Raw genomic sequence first — 22,935 nt, forward strand, 5'->3', positions numbered from 1 at the left:
GATGCAGCGCACGGTTAAAGTAAAGGTGGCAAATGCCAAACAAGGCCTATGATGACTTGTATGCTCGGCTGGAAAGCAAGGAAGGTGAGACTGATCTTTACAGGCTGGCGAGACAGAGAGACAAAGATGGTAAGGACCTGCAGCAGGTTCGGGTAATTAAGGATAGAGATGGCAATGTATTAACAGGTGCCAGCAGTGTGATGGCAAGATGGAAAGAGTACTTTGAAGAATTGATGAATGAGGAAAATGTGAAGGAACAAAGAGTAGAAGACGTGACTGTTGTGAACCAAGACGTAGCAAACATTAGCAAGGATGAAGTGAGGAGGGCACTGAAGAGGATGAAGGGGGGAAAGGCACTCGGGCCTGATGATTTACCAATCGAGGTATAGAAGTGTCTTGGAGAGGTGGCGATGGTGTTCCTGACTGGGTTATTCAACAAGATCTTAGATGGTGAACAGATAGATGCCTGAAGAATGGAGACGAAGTGTACTCATGCCCATTTTTATGAACAAAGGAGATGTGCAGAGTAGTACTAATTACAGAGGAATAAAGTTGATGAGCCATACAATGAAACTCTGGGAAAGAGTAGTTGAAGCTAGACTAAGAGCAGAAGTGAACATTTGTGAGCATCAGTATGGCTTCATGCCAAAAAAAAGTACGACAGATGCAATGTTTGCTTAAAGAATGCTGATAGAGAAGTACAGAGAAGGTCAGAGTGAATTGCATTGTGTCTTTGTAGATCTGGAGAAAGCGTACGACAGGGTGCCCAGAGAAGAGCTGTGGCATTGCATGAGGAAGTCTGGAGTGACAGAAAAGTATGTCAGAGTGGTGCAAGACATGTATCATGACTGTAAGACAGTTGTGAGGTGTGCTGTCGGTATGACTGAGGAATTTAAGGTGGAGGTGGAACTGGACCCCTGGGGACTGGTGGAGTCCCCAGGGGTCAGCTCTGAGCCCCTTCTTGTTTGCTATGGTGATGGACAGGCTGACAGACGATGTTAGACAAGAATCTCCTTGGACCATGATGTTTGCAGATGACATTGTGATCTGTAGCGAGAACAGGGAACAGGTGGCGGAGAAACTAGAGATGTGGAGATATGCCCTGGAAAGGAGAGGAATGAAGATCAGTCGCAGCAAGACAGAATATATGTGTGTGAATGAGAGGGATCCAAGTGCAAGAGTGATGCTACAGGGAGAAGAGATAAAGAAGGTTGAGGATTTTAAGTACTTGGGGTCAACTGTCCAGAGCAATGGAGAGTGTGGAAAAGAGGTGAAGAAGCGTGTCCAGGCAGGCTGGAGCGGCTGGAGAAAAATGTCAGGTGTGATGTGTGATAGAAGGGTTTCAGCTAGGATGAAAGGAAAACTGCCATGATGTTTGGACTTGAGACAGTGCCACTGAAGAAAAGACAGGAAGCAGAGCTGGACGTAGCAGAGCTGAAGATGTTTAGATTTTCTTTGGGAGTGACCAGGTTGGATAGGATCAGGAATGAGTACATTAGAGGGACAACTCATGTTAGAGGCTAGAGAGATGGTTTGGACATGTCCAGAGGAGAGAGAGTGACTATATCGGGAGAAGGATGCTGAGCCTTGAACTGCCAGGCAGGAGACCGAGAGGAAGACCGATGAGGAGGTTTATGGATGTGGTCAAAGAGGACATGAAGGTAGCTGGTGTGACTGCGGCAGACTGTGGCTAGGTAAATTCTAAAACCACTTCAGAATGCTCTAATTATAAGTGAATGTATTATCTATATACCGTCTTTTCCATGGTGGGTAATGAATCTCGTGGCCCTAATGGTTGCTCTTGTAGCCAAGCATCTCTAGGATCACTGATGCTGAAGTGTATATCAACTCATAAACAGGCTGTTCGCAACACAACCTGCGAAAGTGTACGCTCAGTGGCAGGGTTCTAACAACAGAGCAGACCCTCCGAGGCTGGAAACTGAAAGATACTGGAAAGGCATATGGGAGAAGGAGGTCGCACATAACAGCAGTGCACAATGGCTGGTGACTCTGAAAGAGGAGCACAGCAACCTCCCTGAACAGAACCCAGTTACCATCACAGCGGCAGACATACAAGAAAGAGTCTCAGGTATGAAAAACTGGACGGCACCAGGCCCGGATATGGTCAACACCTACTGGCTAAAGAAACTCACAGCTCTCCACAAGCGCCTAGCAGCACAAATGAACCAGTTGCTGATGGATGGGACTCACCCAGGATGGCTAACCGAAGGGCGAACAATCCTGATCATGAAGGATTCCTCAAAGGGTGCAGTTCCTTCCAACTATCGGCCAATAACCTGTCTCTCCACAACATGGAAGCTCATGTCAGGCATCATTGTGGCTAAGATAAGTGGACACATGGATCAATACATGAGCAAAGCACAGAAAGGCATTGGTAGAGATACTAGAGGTGCCAAACATCAGCTGCTGGTTGACAGAACAGTCGCACAAGACTGCAGGTCCCGACATACCAACCTGTGCACAGCCTGGATTGATTACAAGAAAGCATATGACTCGATGCCACACACATGGATCACTGAATACTTGGAGTTGTATAAGGTCAACAGGACCCTGAGAGTCTTCGTTTCAAACTCGATGAGGATGTGGAAAACCACACTTGAAGCCAATGGCAAGCCACTAACGCAGGTGTCCATCAAATGTGGCATATACCAAGGTGATGCACTCTCCCCACTGCTGTTCTGCATAGGACTGAACCCCCTCAGCCAGATAATCGCCAAGACAGGCTATGGATACCGCCTCAGAAATGGAGCTACGATCAGTCACCTCCTCTACATGGATGACATCAAGCTGTATGCTAAGAGCGAAAGGGACATAGACTCCCTGATCCACACAACCAGGATCTACAGCAGTGATATCGGAATGTCATTCGGGCTGGAGAAATGTAGTCGGATGGTGACTAAGAGGGGCAAGGTAGTTCACACTGAAGGGGTCTCACTCCCTGAAGGAACAATAGCAGACATTGAAAACAGCTACAAGTACCTCGGTATACCACAGGCCAATGGCAACCTCGAATTAGCAACAAGGAAAGCGGCTACGACCAAATACCTCCAGCGGGTGAGGCAAGTCCTCAGAAGCCAGCTCAATGGCAAGAACAAGACCCGGGCAATAAACAGCTATGCCCTGCCAGTGATCAGATACCCTGCAGGAATAATAAGGTGGCCAAAGGAAGAGATTCAGACCACGGATGTTAAGACCCGAAAACTCCTCACGATGCACGGAGGGTTCCATCCCAGGTCCAGCACCCTGAGACTGTACACAAGCCGTAAAGGAAGGCGGCCGGGGACTAGTGAGTGTGAGAGCCACTGTCCAGGATGAAACAGCCAAGCTCCATGAATACATCAAAGAGAAGGCTCCAACGGATGATGTACTCAGAGAATGTCTCAGACAATGGGAAACCGAGGATGAGGTGCTGGAAGAGGGACAATCATGGGAGGAAAAGCTCCTACACGGGATGTACCACCGAACCATAGCAGAAGTGGCTGATCTCAAGAAGTCCTATCAGTGGCTAGAGAGGGCTGGCCTAAAGGACAGCACAGAGGTACTCATCCTGGCTGCCCAAGAGCAGGCCCTGAACACCAGAGCCATAGAGGCAGGGATATACCACACCAGACAAGACCCAAGGTATAGGTTGTGCAAAGAGGCACCTGAGACAATCCAACACATAACTGCAGGGTGTAAGATGCTGGCAGGGAAAGCCTACATGGATTGGATATGCCTTTATTAGTCTCACAGTGGAGAAATTTACATTTCACAGCAGCAAAGTGATGAAAGGAATGAGAGTAGAAAAACAAAATACATGGAGCGCCATAACCAGGTAGCTGGCATAGTCTACCGAAACATCTGTGCGGAGTATGGACTGGAAACGCCAAGGTCAAAATCGGAAACACCTCCCAAGGTAGGAGAGAATGATCAAGCAAAGATCCTGTGGGACTTCCAGATACAGACTGATAAGATGGTAATGGCCAACCAACCAGATATCGTGGTCATAGATAAAGGGCAAAGGAAAGCCGTTGTCGTGGATGTAGTGGTCCCGAGTGATGGTAACATCAGAAAAAAGGAACATGAGAAACTCGAGAAATACCAAAGGCTCAGAGAGGAGCCATCGAGAGCCTGAAATGTAAAGGTGACAGTCGTGCCTGCGGTGGTCCGTGCACTCAGGGCAGTGACCCCCAAACTCGACGAGTCGTTGCAACAGATCCCGGGAAGAACATCGGATATCTCGGTCCAGAAAAGCGCAGTGCTGGGAACAGCACGGATACTGCGCAGAACCCTCAAGCTTCCTGGCCTCTGGTAGAGGACCCAAGCTAAAATGGGGGACAGACACCACCCATGAGGGGTGAGACGAGGATTTTATATATATATATATATATATATATATATATATATATATATATATATATATATATATATATATATATATAGTGATATCCTGAGAGGCTAGCTCTCAGCGTGACAGGACAAGGAGCGCAATGGGCGACAGGTTTGAATACAAACAAAGGTTTTAATAAAGGGTTTCAGTGGGAATTCACAAGCAACAAAGGTTTGAATAGTGTCTCTTCCAATACTTAAATCAAGATAAAGTCCCTTCTGAAGTGAAACTGAAGACAGAGTTCTTTTCCATGTGGTTCTAGGCCTCACCCCACTTGATGTCCTTCTCAGGTAGCCTAGCCACCTTTAGCAAGAGTCCAAATCCAGTGTCTGTCGTATGGTCGCAACTGGCGATGAGTTTCATGCAGCAATCAGTTTCTCCACAGAGCACAGCAATCGAGCTTGTCTTCCTCGGCCTCCACACTCAGAGGCTCTCTGCCTTAAGAGCCTTGCTTGCCAATCAAGCCGTGATCAGCCGCAGGTGTGCGGTTTGAATTGCTCCCTTCCACCAGATGGGGCCAAGACTCTCTCTGGGTGGAGTCATTTTAGGGGGATGTATTTGCCCTCCAGGACACAGCCTCTCGTGACATCACAATATATATATATATATATATATATATATATATATATATATATATATATATATATATATATATATATATATATATATATAACATCCGAGTTACAACCGGGTTCCGTTCCGACAAAACGGTCATAAGTCAAACGGTCGTATATCGAAAACCATTCAAACTGGCTGACGCGAGGATTATACGACAGGATAGTATACAATGTCAATCTGTTTTTTTTAGAACAGTTAGAAAAGGGAAAACATGGTCACATTGAGTATCATCTGGTCCAGACATCAAAACAAAACATAGATCACATAAACATATCAATAAAACGTTTTACATTTCTTGCAATTCTGCTGATACAATGTCCTGTTTACTGTGCCATATAAGAAAGAATCAATCTGTTGTTTTTAAGCAACATTTTCTATTGAATCCTATTATACCAAAATGTTGACAGTTCATTTATAAATCTTATAACTTTTAGTGTCATTTTAATCATTTTATATTTCGTATTATCGATCTTTATTATTGTGTCCGCGCACACACTTTCTGCTGACCCAAATACGCACGGCTTCCCATGCATGCGAGCTGTCCAAAAATCGCTCTCCCTGGTAACGGAGAAGCCAGAAGAGGTCGCCTGGCTCAAAGACGATCGTGAGCCTGACGCGGCGTTTGTGTCGCGGCAATCCCACCCGCTCCAGTGCCGACACCCACCGATTCCCCCCCCCCCCCGGTTGCTGTGCGAGTGAGATATGTCATGCTGGAGAAAATTGTCGTACGCGTTTGTTTAGAAACAGTTATTTTGTATCGTCATTTTGTGCAATGCTGCTCCGGCAAATATCCTACCTGTTCGATCTTGTCACATTCGGATTGACAGCTGGCGGCGGGGCCGCGCCTCCTCGCTTCCGCCGCCTCTTTCTTCCGAACTGTGGGTATGAAAACGGGACGCTGTCAACTTGTATTTGTACTTTGTATTACCCTGGACTTTCAATATTTTCGGTGCTCGGTCCGAGGCCCCCCCCACATCCCGTAATCCTTTCGGAATTGTTCTGTTTCTGCACCACCGTGTGTGAGTTGCTTTTCGCCGTTGTCGGGTTTCCCATTTTCCCCCCTCCCCCCACACACACACTTGTCGTTTTTGGTATTCTTTATTTTTTATCATTCCCCTTGCTTGCATTTTGCATCGACATGTATTTTCAAAACCTGCTTCGTTTCTACAGCTCGCTCAAGTGTGGCAGGGCTTTTAAGTAAACAGCCCCTGAATCTGGAAACTCTCGCTAACAGAGGCTTTACCTAATCTGGTTTTAAAACTTGCACCACCTCAGCTGACTTGACGGCCGTACCTCATATGCGGAAGACTTGTTTCTCTCTCTCTCTCTCTCTCTCTCTCTCTCTCTCTCTCTCTCTCTCTCTCTCTCTCTCTCTCTCTCTCTCTCTCTCTCTCTCTCTCTCTCTCTCTCTGCCTCTCTCTCTGCCTCTCTCTTTCTCCCCCCTGTCAGTCTAGTAACTAGCCAATCATAGTTTAAGAAAATTGCTTTTATCACTGCCGCAAATGACGAGCATACTGGACAGAGCTAGCACATTGTATCAGTCGCGAGCTGCGTAAGCAAATATATTGTGTTGATTTATCAACATTTATCAATATAATATTTAGTTTCGTCAATCCACAATGGCTGAAGAAGAAGAAATGTAATTGATTGCAGTTTTTCTGTTAAAGCCATTTTCAAGACGGACTATTCAAGAAAAATTGCACATCATAAAGAAAGGCCCGACTAGGAAAAATAGCAAATAATATTGCAATTTTATGAGGTTATTATAGATGCTTTGCCATCAAGGGACAGAGGGTGGGAGGAAGGGAGATGGAGAGAGTGAGGTGTCTTCACGAGGTACAGCTGACTTGGTGGCCGTCAGCCCGAGATCGATCGTTCTATGGATACAGATAAAGATATTGACTTTGATATGCAGGTATTCCAAAATCATTCCAAAGCAGGGTCCCATCATTTTAATCTGTGTGGCGGTGAAGTATACCCAGAACTGGGTACCAGCAATTGCAGGGTACACATAAACGAACAACCAGTCAAACTCACAATCATTCCTGTGGGCAGATCCTAAGTGTTCAATTAATCTACAGTTGTGTATGGAATGTGGGAGAATCCCCGATTTGAGCCATGTGTCTCTTCACTGTGAAGCAAGTGTGCTAACCAGTCATCAAATGTGCCACACAGGTGCGTTCACAGCTGTTGATGCTTCACGGATGCTATGTCCTGTGGTCTTTGTTAGTTATCTTCAGTATCATCTTCATGAAAAACTGTTAACTTAATTAGTTGTTACTGTTGACTGAAAACACGTTTTCCTCTCATCTAAAACATGAGAAAAAAGTTAATTTTGTGGGTGGGCGAGGGTGCAAGAGGTGAATTATTTTCTTAAATGGCAATGAGCTGTTTTCTGTAGATGAGTTCAATTCTAGTGCTGAGTTTGCATATTGAAATACAATTACAGTGGGGCCTCGGTTTACGAACACCTTGCCTTACGAAATTTTCGGTTTACGAACGTTAAATTTATGAAAATTAAACCTTGGATTAAGCACTACTTTTCGGGATACACACCAAGCGCTGCCCCACCACGACTGGCGGAGTAATCTTCAGTGGAAGAACACCAAAGCACACGACCGAACAGCGCCCCAGCCGGCCTACCTTTCCACACCCCCTTTACCTGAATGCACATGTCGATCGTCTTCAAGGATACTTTTGCTGTTATGGGACCGAAAAAGACCCCACCACAGGCTAGTGTTCAGCCGAAGAAGACACCAAACAAAATTACAGTCGAGGAGAAGAAGGAGATCATTGAGAAACACGAACGAGGTGTGTTTGTCTGATTTAGCGGTTTAGCGGATATGCTAAGTCCACCATTGCTACCATCCTTCGCAACAAAGCTTTACACAAAGGCTTTATTTACTTGATGCTTTCTCTCAGGGATTATTGAGAGGCCCATTTCAATGTGTATCTGTCACGTGCGAGTTCACAGCTGGGGCAGGGCCGCCACTCCCAACCTCCACCAGCTGCTGTCAGTTGCTTTTCGCAATCGCGAGCTTTTGCACCCCCGTGTGCCATTTTATTTTCCAAACTTGTTAGGCTGGACGGTTCGCCCCCGCCCGCCTATTCACTGTACCCCTTTTTGTAGTTTATTTTGTGACGTTATTCCGGGTCCATGGAATCATTGGACCATTTCATCATCAGTTAAAAAAAACAAAGTGTATTTCTGGCACCATCATCTTTTTCATCATCAACATGATGAATGAGAATGTAATGTCTCAGTTTTGTAAGACCTTACAAGTCAGAAAGCAACAGGTGTCAAGAGCCATCAACGACCATCACACGTGTAAATAAAGTGACTTTATTATCCGTGCAGTGTATTTCTTTCTTTACAATACAATAACAGATTTATTATGCATAGAATAAGGTATATTGTGTGTACTTTTTAGGCTTACTTCATTGAAAATTATATTTTATGGAGACCTGGTAATGGATTATTCTCATTTTAATGGTTTCCTCTGGAAAATTAGTTTTTGGGATACACACTTTTTGCCTTACACACTCTGTCTGGGAAACAATTAAGTTCATAAACCAAGGCCCCACCGGAGTGTTAAATGAGACAGACCCCGGTCAATATCTAATATTGACCGTATTTCAGTGATTATCTTCCTCGCAGCACTTAATTGTCACAGAATTACACAGTTAAAGCAAATGAGGTTTTAGGTTTATTTCAATCACAAAGCACTCAAGTTCACTGCCCTCTTTTCTTGATAACAAAAAGGTGGTTGAGATGATGCAGCAGATTGTTCATGAAGGGCAGGTTGTGTCAGGAGCTGGGCTTCATATTGCATGAGTGAACTGGCTCTACCGCAAGAATTTCTTCCTCTTTCACTTCTTGGTGCCAGAAATACACTTATGTTTTTTTTAACTGTTATGGTTTCCCTGTTATTTCTGAGCCTTCACTTCTTTAATGAATGATACCGTAAACCCTCTTGATGACTTCACAACCTTTTCCCATTTTTTATTCAAATCAAACGCTGCCTTCTCCCACCCACACAGCTGTGCCATACCCCCCACAACACAGACTGACCACAAAAGAGCTCTTTGAAAATGGAAAGCCAAATGCAGAGCTGTTACGAAATCACCTTGTCAAAGAAGGCAGAGTGGAGGAAGATGTGGCACTAAAGATCATCAACGATGGAGCCAACATCCTTCGCCAAGAGAAGTGCATGCTGGAAGTGGAGGCACCTATTACAGGTATGGTGGTAAGAACGCTTTCTGATGTCAGCTAGTTGATTTTTAATAATTGTTGGCAGCTCTACATTGATTTCAGAGGGTTTCAAGCCAACGCTGCGAAGGTATAATACAAAACCACACTGTTGTGTGCCCAAAATGCATCTATGTACGCAGAGTTAACATGAACATGTTACTTGTGTATTGCTCAATACATTTATACTAGCCTTGATTTCTGCATACACTGTACATGAAATGTGACTTGATCTTCATCTCTCTCACACTTGCACATACACACACACACGCACACACCCACACTCCTCTTCGGCAGTTCATCGGAGTCGAAGATGACGAAGCTTCCACTGTAGATGACTATGAAGCCCGATTCTGGATCCATAAATCCTGCCGCGTTCAGGACATGTGAGGTCCGGAGTGCCGGGGCAGCACTAGAACAGCACAAATGTGTCTTTGCTGCGGCCGCACCATCCTGCCGTCGTGGCGTCACAGTGGCCTGTTAGCTGCAGTACACTCCAGATCGTTGGGCTTAATGAATTACCTCTTGAGAGTCTTTTTAAGCTGGTCTTTGTATCGCAGCATTGAACCACCAGGCTTCCTATTTGCTGACTAGAGTTGTCCATAAAGCACCTGTCGATGCAAACTGCCGTCTGATATGGCGCCGATAAATGGTCCACGTTTCTGAGCCATATAGCAGCGTGGACACACACACTGTCTCGTCGACTGCGACTTTTGTTGGTGTTCTTAAATAGTTGTTTTCGACACGGGTATACAATCTGCCAAAAGCTTTGGATGCTTGATTGATGCGGGACTGGACGTCATCATCAATTTGACAAGAGGGTGTTAGAATGCTGCCGAGGTAGCTGAATTGCTGGACAACCTTGAGGGGTGTGCCACTGAGGGTGAACGAGGGGGGGGGGGGCAAATGGAGGGCATGTTATCCAGGGCATGGCAGCTGGACTGTGGGCCAGGAAAACAATCATCTGCATATTGTAACCCGTGCATCTTGCTGATCAGGGTCTTGGTCTTGGCCTGTAGGCGTCTGATGTTAAACAAGCTACCATCCAGGCGGAATTGGATTTGGACGCCACCACCTTCCTGGTTAGACTTATGGAAGAGGAGTGTAGCTGTGATCAGGAACAGATTGAAAATAACAGGTGCCAGTACACGACCCTGCTTCACCCCGGCTTCCACAGGGAACGGGGATGATTGCTGGCCGCCAACAGGTACAGTTGCCTGCCACTGTGAAACTGCTTAAGGATGCCGAGAAATTTGGAGGGAGCACCAAATTTCTGCAGTATGTCCAAGCAACAGAGAGCAGGGAGATGCCATGGCTGTTGCCACAGACTGACTTGTCCCCCTTCTTTTCATAAATGGTGACGGTGTTGCTGCCTTTTCATTCCTGAGGAAGTGTCCCGTTTTGCCAGATTTTGCAAATGAGGTGGTATAGCTGCTGTATTAGGAGATAGCCGCCGTTTTAGAGAACCTCAGCAGTCCATCAGCGCCAGGGCTTTTGCTGTTGCCTTTAAGGCTCCGGATTGCAGAGAGGACCTCTGTGCACTGAGGTGGTTCATTAAGGGAGAGAACTGATGGAAGCACTGGGAGGGAGTCAAGGATAGATAGGTCTGAAAGGTTTACTTGGTTGAGTAGGAAGTCAAAGTGCTCTGCCCATCGCTCGAGTATTCGCTTTTTGTCCTTCAGTAGCACAGAACCGTCAGCATATCTGAGTGGGACAATGTGTTGTCTTTGTGGACCATGCAGAGTTTTTACAGCATCATGTGTGTTGTTGGTGTTGTCTGCATGCCTCTGGATTTCTTGGGCCTTGCTGACCCACCACTTGTTTTCCATAATCCTTGGCTTTTTCTGTGTATCACTACGGATTGCCTTGTAGTGAGAGAGGAGAAGTGGAGAGTGAGGGTTGGTGTGGTATGGGCTTTGCGCTTGGCTTCCAGAAGCTCCTGTATGGCAGCTGAGCTGTTATCGAACCAGTCTTGGCGTCGTTTCTGAGTAAAGTCGATGGTCTCAGCTTGATGAATTGTTGTCCTCAATTTTTCCCACCTACTCTCCACATCAAGTTTACTGTTAGTAGTGTCTTTGTCCAGGCTGGCAAGTCCCTCTGGCAACTTGCTGCAGTAGCTGGCTATACATTCTGGGGAGTCCGGGGCCCTGGAGTTGAGGTACCTTCGGTATTGCTGTTTCTTATGAAGAGGTCGAATTCTCAGCTTGAGTCTGGACTTGATCAGTCTATGATCAGTCCAGCATTCAGCCTCATGCATGGCCCGCGTAATGCAGACGTCATTTTTGTCTCATTGCCTTGTGTTTGGACCTTGATACATGCATGATGTGATGTACTTCTTTTTCAGCTGAAAGATGGTATTAGTTACAATCAGCTGATGCTCAGAGCACAGAGTGAGGAGGTGCCATTGCTGTTTATTTTCCCCGTTCCGTGTCTTCCGATTACTTGTTTCCAGAGCCTGGCATCACTACCTTCTCGAGCACTGAAGTCACCCATCAGAACAAGTTTATCAGAGGCAGGGGTTTTATATATAGCTGCATCCAGGATCTCGTAGAAGGCATCGTTGATGTTGTCGTCAGCATCCAAGGTGGGAGCATAGGCACTGATTAGAGTAACGAAGCGACCTTTCACCAGGTGAATACGCCAGGTCATAAGCCGTTCACTGATGCCTTGGGGGAACTCAGGGATGTTACTGTGTAAGCTGATTTTCACAGCAAAGCCAACTCCATGAAGTCTTTGCTCATTCTCTCGGAGACCCTTCCAGAAGAAGGTGTAGCCCTCACCAATTTCTATGAGTGAATCCTCACATGAAAACCGAGTCTTACTTAGTGACCCAATATCAATGCCCTCCTGAGCTCATGAGGGCAATTCCTCTTCGAGGTCTCTCCATCCCATCTTGAGCCTTGAGGAGGTGCAAACATTCCAGGAAGCCAGCTTCGTAGTCATGGGATTAATTATATTTCGTTTTGCGGTGGGCCACCCAGATGTGGGGGAGCAAGCAATGTTTAGGTCACCTTTTCTAGACCCTTCCCCTATAGGGGGTGAGCAGTGCGGACCCTAAATAGGGCTTCTTCAGCCGTCATCTGTACAAAAGTGAAGGTTTCGGACGTTTCGCCTCCTATCCAAGAGGCTTCGTCAGCGAACTAAAGTCTGACTGGTCGTATCGGCCCCATTTATATATCCCTAATGTCCAGACCTGGTGGCGCCGGACACAGCTATGATAGGTGCCTACTCTCAGGTTGGGGGGGGCGCGGGACCCCCCCCTGTGGCCCCACTGATTGTTCCTACATTCCTGACTAACGATTGGCCTATTACCCCCACTCCCCCCGGTATCACCTCATCAGCATAACGACCCTCATCAGCATTGCGAAAGTTGCCTAACCTGTTTTGCCTGAGCAGGCTATTGTATGAACGATCCAAATTGAACCTCACACCACCAGACCGGTTTAATGAAGGATTTTGTTGTTTTATAAGAATCGCCTCTTTTACCCCCCTTTCAAACCATCTATGTTCTTTCGCTAAGATTTTAACCTCATTGTCGTCAAATGAGTGGTTAGTAGCTTTTAGGTGCAAATGTACTGCCGATTGAGTCAAAACATATCAGGAGAGCACTCACTAACTGTGGGTACCCTCAGTGGTCATTCAACAAATGTCAGAAAGAAAGAATAGCGAACGAAACCAATAATTCTCAAGATTTTAAAAGGAGAGGAGTAGCAGTACCGTACATTGCAGGAGTTTCTGAAAAATTACAAAGAGTCCTTTGGCAACATAAAATTCCTACTTATTTCAAACCGATAAACACGTTAAGGCAAAAATTAGTGCATCCAAAAGATAGGCTACCAAATGAAAAACAAAGTAATGTAGTTTATTCCATACATTGTAAGAATGAAAATTGTAAAGAGCAGTACATTGGGGAGACTCAACAAATTCTCAAAAAAAGACTTTATCAACATCGCAGGGATAATACTAGTGGGCCTCAATCGGCAGTACATTTGCACCTAAAAGCTACTAACCACTCATTTGACGACAATGAGGTTAAAATCTTAGCGAAAGAACATAGATGGTTTGAAAGGGGGGTAAAAGAGGCGATTCTTATAAAACAACAAAATCCTTCATTAAACCGGTCTGGTGGTGTGAGGTTCAATTTGGATCGTTCATACAATAGCCTGCTCAGGCAAAACAGGTTAGGCAACTTTCGCAATGCTGATGAGGGTCGTTATGCTGATGAGGTGATACCGGGGGGAGTGGGGGTAATAGGCCAATCGTTAGTCAGGAATGTAGGAACAATCAGTGGGGCCACAGGGGGGGGTCCCGCGCCCCCCCCCCCCAACCTGAGAGTAGGCACCTATCATAGCTGTGTCCGGCGCCACCAGGTCTGGACATTAGGGATATATAAATGGGGCCGATACGACCAGTCAGACTTTAGTTCGCTGACGAAGCCTCTTGGATAGGAGGCGAAACGTCCGAAACCTTCACTTTTGTACAGATGACGGCTGAAGAAACCTTCTCATCGATGGACCACTCCTGTACGACTGAGAGCTTACACAGACCTAAATAGGGCTGTTCAGACGCACAGGATGCTGCCGAATGACAATATTGCTCCATCGCATCTTTGCAACGACCATCAATCCTGTACTGCCCCTGTGTCGGAATCAAGCTAAAACCTCCCCGTCACATCGACGACCTGCCCCCGTCACTTTATCCTATCGCCAGTGGACTTATATGGTGGAAGCTGAAGCCTGCGCTACTAAGGGATTTAGTGTGAGGGACGGGACGCGCAATTCCTTCCTCCACAAACTTGGCTACACCCACTGTATCCCAATGGCATGTGTGAGGACTCAAGACGACCTTCAGGTGAGTGCAGTTGCAGGGGGCTGCCGGTGGTCCGATCTATTGGACTCCGCCTATGCCTACCCTCGGGTGCGGGTTTGGGTTCACTCTTTGTCTGGCCTCTACCCTTCGACCTCGATGGCTTGGGTGACCCTGCCAGGAGTACAAAACTCCAGCCGACATAGCTCTCGGGTCATGGAGACGCGCAAAGGGCCTCATCACGATAAGGTGGTGATCCCAGTCGAGGCACACACACACACACACACACACACACACACACACACGCACACACACACACACACACACACACACACACACACACACACACACACACACACACACACACACACACACACACACGTTAAAAAATTCATCTTTAACACAATACAGAACAATTAATCACAAAACATCCATCCATTGAGCTTCTGCCGCTTATCCTGGGTAGCGTCGCGAGGGCAGCCCCAGCCACTTCTTCTAACTCGTCCTGGCGGATCCCGAGGCGTTCCCAGGCTAGCTGGGAGACATAGTCTCTCCAGCATCCAGGAGGCGTCCAGGAGGCATCCTAATCATATGGCAGAGCCACCTCATCTGACTCCTTTCTATGTGGAGGAGAAGCAGCTTGACTTAGAGCTCCTCCCGGATGACCAAGCATCGCACCTTATCTCTAAGGGAGAACCCGGACACCTTATGGCAGGGGTCGGGATCTAAGTAACTACGTTGTTATCTTTTCCCAGTTTGTGGTGATGTCCATGGCCAATTCTTTGACCTAATGAAGTTATTTGAAGTTGGTGGATCTCCGAGTAACACAAGGTATCTCTTCCTCGGAGACTACGTAGATCGGGGATATTTCAGCATTGAGGTAAGTTGATTTGTATTATTTATCTATTGCTGTTGTCATTATCACATCAATGTGAAAACGTGTATACATGGGGTTGAAGTTTTTCTGGCAATACCCTGGAAATGTTTTCTGTGGTGCTTTGAACATTGTAGATGTAGTTTACACTTCTTGGCAAAATGGGTTTTGCTACCTGAAATTCTATTTTTGTGACAATTCCAAAGGGCACATTTCATCCACGCGGATTGGAATGGTTAAAAATAAGACACAATTGGAATAGAGGGCTCTGGGCCATGTGTACCAAGTGGTCTGCAGTGGCCTTTGTGAAAAAGTCATGCCTTGAGGGTAGCAACTAGACTGAGCTTGGATTCATTGTAGCTGCAATGATGACCCACTTTCAGAAGTAAAAGGATAGCAAATGGGGTACACAAGTCTCTCAAAATATCCATGAAATAACTTTCCCTCCTGTCGCATTTGTAATTAATGTATTTGTGATCCCATCAGTGATTATGGGAGCAATTAATACGATCTGTTTTATTTTCTTCAATGGATTTTTCATTCCAGAACTGGAGGACAGTTGGGCTTAACAATTCTTTCAAAACAAGCATTGACTGTTCTGATTTCCTGCTACATATTCATTATTATTATTATTTTATTAATAACTGACCGATAATACTTTCTTGGGTCTGTGTAAAGGAGTGGATGCAAACCCTGTCAATGTAGTGCCGCTCTGTCACTCGAATCATGAAGTGAGGAAAGTACAAACAATGTGCTTGAGCAGATTTTACATTCAAATCAACACACCTACGAAGGCATGTGGGTTGAAGTAGATTTGTTATTTAAATGGGGGCACCGGGTAAGACCAAAAGACAGCAATGGCATTGCACTGCTACTTTAACTCAGGTGTAAAATAGTTGCCAAACATTAAAATTAGTTGTTGCATATTTTTCAGTACATAAAATGATCAATACATTGTTAACCTCAAGTGTAGTGTTTAATTAACATGTACATTTGCTATATTCCCCCGCCAAATATTAAATGAATCGCATTTACCATTCTATTTCTTTAGCTCACGTAATCTAAATTTTCTTCATCTTTTCCTTTCGGCCATTCAGGTGTCGCAACAGCAAATCAGTGTAAATCGTTACATTGATACTCTTTATTAGGAGTGAACATTGTTTTTCTTATCAAAGGTGACATCGCTCTCTCCCAAAGTAAGTGGTTGATGTACGTGTAGATGAATACAAGGATGTGGTCGCCTAGGTAACAAAGTGCCCCTTGAAGTTGCAAGAAAGCTTCTCAGAGTGAATGAGGAATACATTTTCTTTACAGACTGAGCAATTTAATTTTTTTTTACATATAATTGGCAACATAACCCCTGTGTGTGTGCTTCTGCAACATGTTCCAATCACTGTATTGAATGCAATTATTGTTCTAATGTATTCTTGTTTTACACTGAATAATCAACAACAATTACATTTTCTGATTTAGTAACCTGCTGAAGTCGTGTCTGTTTGTTGCTCAAGGGCAAACCGACCATAGTCAAGAAACGGATGAGCATCTACTGAACAATTATTGTTCCATTATTATTGTCTACGAAAAATGCCGGAGTTAAGTCTACAGTGGCCTTGCCTATTTCTTCTCACGTCTCCTTGCGTAAAAATGTGATGACTTTTGGTACCATTTAAAAGTGGTGATGACAGCCATGTGGAACTGGAATGAAGAAAATGGTAATTTATTTGTACAAGAAATAACCTTCACTGAATTTGTTTACAGCTGCTGAGGGAAGGATTTTTGGTTTGGCAAGTTGGAATTGTCAATGTTAGATCATCGTTATCCAATAAGTTTTGAATCAATTATTCGACAATGAATTAAAGAATCCATTTTAAATGCATTAAGAGCTGTATGTATTTTTTCAAATTCTTACAAATTGAGTTTTTCCTCTCTTAAATTATTAAGTAAGTACCCTTGTAGCCAAGCTCCAAGGCGTTTAATGTTGGCATGAAATGGTCTGAAATGAACAACAAAATCCAGGATATTTGAGGTTTTTTCGAGAGGAGTTTATCCTTTCAGGTTCAGAACCATGTCTTTGGATTCCAAAAAATGCAGGCTCACACAAAGTGTAATCATATCAATATTTATTGCAGATAAAGTATAAATTTAAATCATTGGTTACAAGGAGCCAGGAAAAAAATGCATGAAACAATAAATGCTTGCAAAGGCAAGGTTCAATATAGCACTAAGAATACACAAATGAAATATCAAAAGTCCAATCATCAAAACGTATCACATTGTAACGAAAATACTTACAAACATGGTCCTCTGGACAAGATGAGGTCGACTAGGAATAGTATTGAGAGGTCTGGAAAATAACACTTGAAGCTCAACAGCGAGCAAGGTCAATAATCCGACAATGATCAGGCATATTGGCAGTCCTTAAACACATAGCAAGGGTTGTTTGGAAATGCAACACAAGGGCAACTGCGTTTTTAATAGATTGGTTGTGTGGGCTTTTGGGATTATTTAGCTATATTATTTAGCTATATATATATATATATATATACAGTAAAGTCTCGTTATATCGATATCGGATATATCGATAGTCCCGGTTATATCGATACTATTTCTATGCACGCACAGAGAAAATTACATGCAAACAGGGTCGGATATATCGATAGTCCCGGTTATATCGATATTTTTTCGGACTCCCTTGAATATCGATATAACGAGACTTTACTGTATATATATATATATATATATATATATATATATATATATATATATATATATATATATATATATATATATATATATAATAAAGTCACTTTATTCAATACATTAAACGTTCTTTGTCCATTAATATCGAGGAAGCACGTGCACTGGCGGGCTTGCGCCTTGCACTCTGAATACCCAGCCCCCTTGAAAGCAACAGGAATCAAAGCTTTAGATCAGTGGTCTCAAACTCGCAGCCCGCGGGACAACTGTGGCCCCCGAAAGAATATTTTGCGGCCCGCCTTGACATGAAAGATTAATGTTAGTGTGGCCCGAATGATTGACATGAATGAAACTTGTGTGTGTGGAGATGAACGAACCATGGAACAAACCACCATTTTGGAGCTACAGAGGGAATTTAATCACAGATTTGCAAACTTCAAGATACACAAAGCCACATTTAAAATTTTTGTCGACCCATTCTCTTTTGATGTGCAAGATGCCCCTCCTGTGTTCCAAATGGAGCTCTGTGACCTACAGTGCCACTCTGCACTCAAAGCCAAGTTCAGGGATGTGAATGGAGAAGCAGACAAGCTTGGGCAATGTTTGAGAGAGTTATCCCCCAGCTTCCCTGAACTTTCCCGAATGTTCAAGCGGACCATGTGTCTTTTTGGGAGCACATACTTATGTGAGAAGCTCTTCTCCACCTTGAACTTCAATAAGTCCAAGTACAGGTCCAGACTTACTGATGAGCATCTTCAAGCCCTACTCAGAGTCTCCACTGCCTCCTCCCTCAAGCCAAATGTGGCTCGGCTTTGTGAAAAGAAGCGCTGCCAGGTCTCTAGCAGCAAGAAGTAGGCAAGAGAAGCCATGTTTAGGACAGTTGATGTTCAATAGTTTATTTATGTTCAGAAAGTTAAAGGTTAAAGGACAACCGACGTCACTTTTTGTTTCTTAACTGACATCAGAAAAACGTTTTATAGCATCTAAAATACCCAAAACACACAGTATGATATTTTTATTCAAATGCAAAACACCAATAAAAATGACTTAAAGTGTCCAAAATCTGCAAAAAAATTGAGCTGCGAATTGGGCATTTTCAGAAAGTCCCGCCAAGACGTCTTGCATTGCTGGAGAATAAAAACAATGGCTTCAGATTCGGAGAATATGCTTTCTTGTTACACATCCAGTTATGAATATGATTCAAATAATTCTGAAGAGGAAAGCATACATGTTTGCAATCGATTAAAGAATTTATTCCGTGTCATTTTGAGGCAACATTGGGGGGAAATCCTGCCTTTGGAAACGGATTTCCACAGGCTGATAAATTCCTTCCATGGAGCTTGGACGCTCTCTTCTGGTGGCTTTTAGGTGCAACACAAGGTTTTCAAACCAAACAGTACCGCAAAATACATTGACGTGATGGAAGGACCGCTACAATGCTTTTTTTTTACGGTCAGGGGGTCCTTTCGTGACGTCACGTACGGACTCATCACCAACTCAAAAACAAGACTTTCTGAATGTTCAGCGCGAGTCTTAAAACGTAAAACATAGCTATATGCGGTGGAATCTTATTAAAATACGCTCAGTAGAAGTCATTTGAAGCCATTTTACAAATTATGGACACAACTTGTCCGGAGACGTCGGTTGTCGTCGGTGGTCGTTGAACCTTTATTAAAATAATTAGTTTCCTGTGTTTTTTTTTTCAGTCATCTGTATCTGCTTTATGATCATTATAATTATTTTATTTATTTATTATTGGTTAATTTATTTTTTATTCTTTTTTTCCATTTAATTCATGTTTTTGCGTGTTAAAAATAAAGATTTTGAGAACATTGGAATGTTTTATCTATGCTTTTCTTCTGTGTAAGCTCTCAGTCGTACAGGAGTGGTCCATCGATGAGAAGGTTTCTTCAGCCGTCATCTGTACAAAAGTGAAGGTTTTCGGACGTTTCGCCTCCTATCCAAGAGGCTTCGTCAGCGAACGTTCGCTGACGAAGCCTCTTGGATAGGAGGCGAAACGTCCGAAACCTTCACTTTTGTACAGATGACGGCTGAAGAAACCTTCTCATCTATGCTTTTCTTGTGAAAATCCTGATGCGGCCCAGCCTCACCCAGAGTCTGCCTCCAACGGCCCCCGAGTAAATTGAGTTTGAGACTCCTGCTTTAGATGCTGTGAATCATGGCTCCTTCTGCCACAACCATCCCTCCAGTCATCCATGCCTAATATCAAAAGTAGGCTTAACGGTTGATAAATGGATTAAAGACTGCCAAAGAAAAACACAGAGAGGGAAGTAAATAACAGAATTTGACTGAAATTGCCTGTATGTCAACAAAATCCAGTTCAAAAATTAAGCCTTGTCAGTTGCAACTGTTGTTGAAAGGACAACCAACATCACTTCTTTTTAAACTGACATCAGAAAAACATTTTATAGCATCTAAAATACCCAAAACACGCAGTATGATATTTTTATTCAAATGCAAAACACCAATAAAAATGACTTAAAGTGTCCAAAATCTGCAACAAATTGAGCTGTGAATTGGGCATTTTCAGAAAGTCCCACCACCCAGTTCGTGACGTCACGCCAAGATGTCTTGCATTGCTAGTGAATCAAAACAATGGCTTCAGATTCGGAGAATATGCTTTCTTGTTACACATCCAGTTATGAATATGATTCAAATAGTTCTGAAGAGGAAAGCATACATGTTTGCAATCGATTAAAGAATTTATTTGTGCCATTTTGAGGCAATATTGGGGGGAAATCTCTCACCCAAAAAAAGAGGCACAAAATGGCGACCTCCTGTGACCACCTCCGTTTCCACAGGCTGATAAATTCCTTATATGGCGCTTGGACGTCCTCTTCTGGCCTTCTGGCGGCTTTTGGGTGCAACACGAGGTCCCCAGACCAAACAAGTACAGCAAAATACATTGACGTGATGGAAGGACCGCTACAATGCATCTTTTTTTACGGTCAGGGGTGGTCCTTCAGTGACGTCACGTACGGACTCGTCACCAACTCAAAAACAAGACTTCCTGAATATTCAGCGCGAGTCTTAAAACGTAAAATATAGCAATATGCGTTGGAATCTTTGTAAAATACGCTCAGTAGAAGTCATTTGAAGCCATTTTACAAATTATGATGGACACAACTTGTCCGGAGACGTCGGTTGTCCTTTAAATGACATTTCTATTCTTGATTTACAGTAGCACCATGATCTGTCACAAATATTAATCGGATGTCCCTTTGTACATGTACAATGTTTTTACAGTTTAAAAGTTCACTTTTATTCTCCTTCATGTTTTCTTTGTTTTATCTCCTAGTATAGTGAGCTAAGCGACTGTGTTCTACCTGTTGAGTATCATCAATCAGCAATTTATACATTCCCTTTTTTCTGCTGACATACTGTCTGTCTCGTAGTGTGTTCTCTACCTCTGGTCCCTCAAGATCAACCACCCCACAACACTGTTTCTCCTGCGAGGGAACCATGAGTGCCGGCACCTCACAGAGTACTTCACCTTCAAGCAGGAATGTAAGTGCATGTCTTTCAGCTAAATAGTGGCCAGTTCAATGCACTCACACTTGTTTTGTTTCTACTGTCACATGTTAATGAAGACATGATGGCAAATTGGCTTCAATTGTTTGCATTCAAGATTTGTACAATGTCTCTGGAACACTGACCCATCTATAACAGTCTGGTTAATCTACATACGACCCGTAATTTCCCACACCCAGTTTGAATGCCCAGGATTTAGCAATGAGGCTGGGCAGATTTGATGCATATTAAAGTGCTACACCAAATCACTATCGAGCCAAACCGTTAGCAGATCTGCTGTGTTGGCAATAGTTAACATTGTAAATTGTGTAAATTAACACGGTGAAATTCATGGAAAATGTATAACTCGTCATGTGCCCTTGAGGTATCAGTTACAACTTGATAAGGACAACACATGATGTTCACATCGATTATTGCTTATTGCTTGCTGAGGCCTGGTATCGCACTCTTTATCGACGTTCTTGGGTGCAGAATTTAGATCCTCTCCACCACAGGTGTCAAATCTGGCCCGCTGTATATTTTATTCGGCCAGTGTCAAACCTCTGAACATGGAGGACACTGATTCGCTGTGGCAACCCCTGAAGGGAAAATCTCAAAGTAAAAGTAGAAGAAAGCAAATCAAGTGTGTCAAGTGTCATAATGCTTGCTAAAGTCTGAACCAAATTTTCAATTTGTAATAATATCTAACCCACAATAACAGTCATTATTTGTGTCTTCATTTTTGAAAAATTGTCATTCATCAATTTGTTGTGCGCTCTGTATGTAATATGTGGAGGGGATGAAACATTCTAATGGCCTCCCCAAATTCATAACGGCTTTCGTGGGGAAACTGTAACTTCAATGTGGCCCGCGGCAAAAAATGAGTTTGACACCTTGCTCTACACGGCGAATTATCAATCAATAATATTTTCAATAAGACTCAGTTTGGAAGAAATTGCAGGCCATTACATTTGAGGTATGGTAGGCTCCAACCGTTGTTCCATGAGGATGAGATGACCTGGAGTATTGTTGTCCATTTAAAGGACAACCAACACCACTTTTTTGTTTCCTAAATGACATCAGAAACACTTTTATAGCATCTAAAATACCCAAAACACGCAGGATGATATTTTTAGTCAAATGCAAAACGCCAATAAAAATGACTTAGTGTCTAAAAACTACTTCTAATTGAACCTGGAAGTGACCCGTTTCAGAAGGTTCTGCCCCCTTTTTCTTGGTGTCACGCCAAGACGTCTTGCCTTGCTCAAGAATCAAAACAACCGCTTCAGATTCAGAGAAGATGCTTTGTTGTTACTCACCCAGTTATGAATATGATGCGGAAAGCATACATGTTTGCAATTGATTAAATAATTTATTCCGTGTCATTTTGAGGCATCTGGACAGAAATGTAGCACCCAAAAAATGCAGAAGATGATGACAAAGCTCCGTTGAAATGGGCTGATTTGTCTCCTGGGAATTTTTGTCAGCGAATATCAAATAGTTGTCTCGGTGCAACATACAATGATTCACCATCGTGTTATTTATGTGTTTTCCTTCTAATTTCGCCATCAACACGCATCAATTATTGATTACTGCTGATTGATTATTTAGACTCTAAATCAGGCATGGGCAAACTACGGCCCGCGGGCCACATACGGCCCGTTAGGCTTTTTAATCCGGCCCGCCGAACCTGCCCAAATTATAGTAAAAACAGTGCCTGCAATTCATGACTAAAAGTTAGCGGACAACAGGGCAGATAACTGAAAAGTT

At 43.7% G+C, this 22,935-nt stretch overlaps 1 protein-coding gene across 5 annotated transcripts in view; it reads left to right on the top strand.

Annotated features, from left to right (window-relative positions):
- Positions 1–22,935, top strand: part of ppp3cca (protein phosphatase 3, catalytic subunit, gamma isozyme, a) — a 59,470-nt gene that overhangs the window by 16,033 nt on the left and 20,502 nt on the right. For 2 of the 5 annotated variants that reach the window (XM_088994958.1, XM_088994959.1), the window contains exons 2-4: positions 9,050–9,247; positions 14,819–14,943; positions 21,051–21,162. In XM_088994958.1, coding sequence (XP_088851084.1) covers positions 9,050–9,247; positions 14,819–14,943; positions 21,051–21,162 — 435 coding nt within the window. Of the gene's footprint in view, positions 1–6,480; positions 7,820–9,049; positions 9,248–14,818; positions 14,944–21,050; positions 21,163–22,935 lie in introns of those variants that run through there. The other 3 variants (XM_088994955.1, XM_088994956.1, XM_088994957.1) reach the window with 3 other exon arrangements.

This window comes from Hippocampus bargibanti, linkage group LG04 (assembly GCF_051943395.1).
Source record: "Hippocampus bargibanti isolate YZ-2025 linkage group LG04, ASM5194339v1, whole genome shotgun sequence".
NCBI lineage: Eukaryota > Metazoa > Chordata > Actinopteri > Syngnathiformes > Syngnathidae > Hippocampus > Hippocampus bargibanti.